This window comes from Electrophorus electricus, chromosome 10 (genome assembly GCF_013358815.1).
Source record: "Electrophorus electricus isolate fEleEle1 chromosome 10, fEleEle1.pri, whole genome shotgun sequence".
Classification (NCBI taxonomy): Eukaryota; Metazoa; Chordata; class Actinopteri; order Gymnotiformes; family Gymnotidae; genus Electrophorus; species Electrophorus electricus.
This window is the reverse complement of record NC_049544.1, coordinates 857,501-862,500: the sequence shown is the minus strand read 5'-3', so window position 1 is coordinate 862,500 and position 5,000 is coordinate 857,501. Positions and strand designations below refer to the sequence as shown.

General features: G+C 50.0%; 1 protein-coding gene across 1 annotated transcript in view; it reads right to left on the bottom strand.

Annotated features, from left to right (window-relative positions):
• The window catches only part of kcnn3 (potassium intermediate/small conductance calcium-activated channel, subfamily N, member 3), a 47,461-nt gene extending 42,917 nt beyond the window's left edge, over positions 1-4,544 (bottom strand). Inside the window, exons 1-2 of the mRNA XM_035530686.1 lie at positions 4,025-4,544; positions 2,245-3,297 (exon numbers count right to left, since the gene is read on the bottom strand). Of these exons, the coding sequence (XP_035386579.1) occupies positions 2,245-3,249 (1,005 nt within the window). The 5' untranslated portion in view covers positions 3,250-3,297; positions 4,025-4,544. The remainder of the gene's footprint in view (positions 1-2,244; positions 3,298-4,024) is intronic.
• Between the last annotated feature and the right edge of the window lie 456 nt (positions 4,545-5,000).

The window sequence follows — 5,000 nt, the reverse complement described above, 5'->3', positions numbered from 1 at the left end:
ACTCACACAGCTCTAGGGCAGCAACAAAAGAGCCAGGGGTGTGTGTGGCAGGGTAGCCGCCGTGTGGGTGTACAACTATCAATAATCGATATTGATTTCCCATTGGTTGGGAAACACCACGATAGAGGACAACATTAGCAGAATGGAGAGTGAGGGAAGCAACAGAAAACCCCCCCACCCCCACCACCTTTTACCACGGGGTCGCGATTTCATCGCTCCCAGCGCACGAAGTGCTGAAGGTGTGTGTGAGACACACTTGGATGCTCCTCTGTGGTGTGTGGGGAGAAAGCCCTTTAATTGCTGTGAGAGGCAGTGTGGTTTCTACAGCCCCTCTTTGTGTTGGTTTATAATGGCTATAATGGTATACAATCACCACGGCCATTATTCATGTGCAAGCTTGACTCACTCGGCCGTTTTCGATCTCAAAATAAAGAGATTTTATTACAGCCTTTCATTTCATCTCCTCGCACTCACTCGCTTTTCTCTTCCTCTCCAATAACACTCCCCCGTTCACCGCCCACTGCAATAACAGAGAGAGAGAGAGAGAGAGAGAGAGAGAGAGAGAGAGAAAGAGAGAGAGAGCGAGAGAGGGAGAGAGAGAGAGAGAGGTGAGAGAGGGAGAGAGAGAGAGAGAGCGAGAGAGAGGGAGAGAGGGAGACTGAAACCAATAATAATTACCAAGAGAAAGCAGGAAAGGAATCCTCTGAGAGAAAGAAAGAAAATGAGTGGGTGAGAGAGAGAAAACAGGACTAAGGCATCAGAAGGAAAGGATAGAGACACTGAGAGAAAGACACAGGGGCAGATTTCCGGCCATACACCCACAAATGTCAACCACGTCTTAACCTCCTGAGGAACAACACACACACACACACACACACACACACACACACCGCAGCAACGTGTGCAAATCACATCAGTGCCAGACAGGTCTGGACAACATGGACAGGAATCAATATTGTGATAAACTGACAATATGATCATGACTGAATAAGTGATGTGACATAGTTACATTTCCCCACATACGTCAAAGTTTAGATGTAATGTTTAATATAACTTTATAAACTATGTAATACAGCATAACTTGGATGTTTCCTCCAAGCTGAGACCGAGTGCCGGTAAATGCGTGTACGGAAGCAGAAGTCCAACCTGTCCAGGTATTTTCCTCTCCTACTAACACTAGCCTGCTCCCAGACTCCCAGCTCAGCTGACTGGTTTTGAGCCGTTAAACGGTATTGCTCTGCGCTTGAACCCAAACCTCTCCCGCCTGTCCTGACAGGGCAGATTGTTCTCTCTCTCTTTATTTCTCTTCCTTTCCTCACTAGTTTTTGTTAACAGTTCCTTGGTTCCTCTCTGGGAGAATCCAGGCTTGTTGCCAGTTATTCTACCTAAAGAAATCAAACATTCTCCCTGAACTACGGAACACCTGGGAATTAACCTTCCAAGTCTGGGGCAACATTTTACACCCAAACATGGTGGAAAGAAACAGCCGGAAAATGGCAACCTTGCACAGAACACAGATATTGCAGAGCCATAGAAAGGAAGGCGGCGCGCACACACACACACACACACACACACACACACTCAAGATCCACCACTAAGCTGCTAACAATTGAAGGTGCATCTCAGGAGTTTCCAGCTTATTCAAACTAACCAATAATTACACAGCAAAATCTTAAAGGGAGATTAGGACTCCTCACCATTTGGGAAAATTTAATAGATTGTACACAACACCCCTACACACTCCCACAAATAATATCTCTCACACACACACACACAAACACACAAACACACACAGACACACACGCGCATGCACACGCACACACACGCACACACACAAACACACACGCACACATGCGCACAGACACACACACACACACACACACACACACACACACACACACACACACACCCACACTCACACACACACTATTCCAGCCATCTAACATTTCCACTTGACATGCCTTCCATAACTGGCACTGGTCTTTAAAATACTACCAATATTTTCTTGCATTCCTCATACACAGGGTCATGGACATTCAAATGACTCTTAAACCCTAAATACTCCTTCACTCACACACTGTCTTCTTTATTCTGTCATTCTGCTGTCTTCTACCAAGGTCAAATGTCTTTCCTGAGGCCATCTATAACCAGAGGCCAAAACGTAGAGACCCCTATGACCTACTCAGACATGTTACCAGAACACTCGGCCTTGACCGTATCAGCTAAGTTCAAACAAGCACTCACCTTACTATAGACACCCCAGGACAACTCTGTCTCAATCACCATGACAACGATGCCAAACATGCCAAAGATGAGCGCGTAGTCACTGAGTCTCTTTCGCTTCTCGAATAGCGCCCTCCGGTGTCCGAGTTTGTAGCCGATGTTCTGGTTCTTACGCTTGGGAGCTTTGGAGGCCGTCCTCCCAGTTGCTCCGGCTGTCCCGCCACGCCGGCTGTTGCTTCCGCTCCCAGTCAAGCCCAGAGCGCCCCTGCTCTCAGAGAGGGTGTGGTTCTGGTGGTAGATAGACATCTGGTTGGCCGAAGGCTCCAGCTCGTACACGTGTCCGTAAGGGGGGTCCTCTTTGGAGGAGATTACGATCTCAGGTGGGTTCTGTGGCTGGCCGTGCAGCGAGGAGGGCGGAGCCGGGCTGGGACCGGCGGCGTTAGCCCCGCCCTCCTTGGTGTCGCTGCCGCTGTCAGACTCGATGAGGTTGCGGCGGGAGGCACTGAGACGGCTGAGCGGCTTCATCACGCCGCCACTGTACTTGCACGAGCTCATGGCGATCTCCGTGAAGGGGTTGCTGTCACGGCGGTGGACGAGCGGGCTGGCCTGCCGGTGCTTGCAGCCGCGCTCGCGTTCCCGCTCGGCCGACGGCGAGTGCGAGGAGTAGAAGAGGGCGTTGTACACGGGGGAGGTGTCCCCGCTCAGGCTGTGCTGGCTGCCCAAGCAGGACGACAGGGGTGTGCTGGTGGGGTGCAGCGCGTTGGGGATCGGCGCTGGCAGCTGAGGTGTTGTGGCCAGCGGCAGCTTAGGCAGCGGTGCCGGGGGCAGGCCTGGCCCGGTGGGTGACGGAGTGCTGCTGAGTCGCTCCAGGCTGCTGTTCCCCCCTGTGTGGTTGGAGTGGTTGTTGCCGGGGTAGTTGCCAGTAAGGGAGGTGTGGGAAATACCACTCAGGGGGAGGGGAGCGCCCGGGTCTTCTTCCTCACTCCCGGCAAGAAGGGCCAAACTCAAAGAGGGAGGGGGATCCATGGCAACCAGGGAACTCCAGCGGGTGTGGGCGTGGTCTCCTCCTAGACTCTGTGCATCGTGGGTAAAGACAGACAGAAAAGCAGGGTTAATGTTCCCTGTGGGAACAGATGCAACCTCAGGATAAGAGAGAAACTGGATTGTGATTTCATGCATGAGGTAAAGAGCTTCGTTTAGAGAGAATCTTAACACGGGAGCGTGAGAGAGAAGTTGGGTGAGAGTTGGGTGGTGGGCGTAGGACTGCCTGTGTACAGGGTCAAAGTTTCAAATCCACATCTTTCAAATGCTTGTCCCTGTTGCATAAGCCAAGATTTGGGTGTTTTTGTACACACTACAACTGAGTTAAAAGGTTTGGATTTGGGATCAAGTGCGAGAGAGAGAGGTAAGGTTTACAGGTCTGGATTAAACACCTGCAGTACGTCATTCAATTAAACAGTCTGGACAGACTCAGCAGACTCGAGGAAAACGGAGCTCCCTGGTCCCTGAGGGATCCACTGTCACTCTGTGAGCTCTCGCTCCCCCTTCTCCTGGTTCCTCCTTCCAGCAATCTCTCTCCTCTCACACATCTACCCTGAAAATGTGCGATTCACGGACTCAGGCAGCGGCCAGATCACAAACGCCGATCTGACGTGTGACAGATGATGAGTGTGAGCGGATGACAAACGTTGGGGCAAATTGGTTTCAAAACGGATTATTTGTACTACGTGCGGGGATCAATGCGCCGAGGCGAATTCCCGTTTCAGACTTGTCATTCCCACTTCTCCAGCGCACTACTTACCTCTCTCCCGGTCTCGGTCTCCCCGCTCAGGCGTGGTGTGGACGGGAGCGACGGAATATTTCTCCACACTTTTTCTTTTTCATGTTGTCACGATCATTGCATCGTTGGTTATCCGTTTCCTTGCCGACAGACTTGGTCTGCAGACTCGTGTTAGTGATGTGGACAAGCCGTCTGCTCCGAGCCTCTCACCTTTAAACGCGTGTGTGTCCGTAGATGCGGGTGCCGTTAACGCGCTCGCTCCGTTACAACGATACCTGTCACGTATTCCTTATGCTAACCAGTAAAAGAAAAGAAAAGAAAAGAAAAGAAACCTGAAGCAGGGTCGATTTTAAAGACTACATAACACTAATGTTGTTGAGAAATGCATCACCATTCGTTACTAGATTCAATTTTTTCGTTTAACGGAATAAAGTAGGATGCCGGCAGCGAGAAAACACTGGAACCAGAAATAATATCATAATTTTTTCTAAATCTCTGCCTTTCCTCAGGTTCTCACTCTCGCACTCTATCATTCACTGTCGGTCCGACTCTCTCTCTCTCTCTCTCTCTCTCTCTCTCTCTCTCTCTCTCTCTCTCTCTCTCTCTCTCCCTCCGTCTCTCCCTCTCTCAACTTCGCTCCTGCGCTCACACTCTCCGCCCCGGACCCTCCTCTCTGAGCCTCCCATTGGACAAACATCACAGAGCCAAATAAATCATCCATTTTTAAACATGGAAGAAAGCAAATGTATCGCATTTGTTTTTGTCACGTTTCACAAGCTCCGCCTTTCTTTGGAGTCCTACAAGAACCTTCTTCATTTAAACAAATATATTAAATCACGTCCATGAGCGTTTACCTCCGTGTGAATGTTGTGAGCACCATTCCACGCTCACAGACAAACCCAAAACGAGTGGAATACGCAGACCCAGAGTATTTGAGTGTATTTTACAGAGTATTTTACACACGCCCAGAGTATTTGAAAGTATTTACAGAGTATTT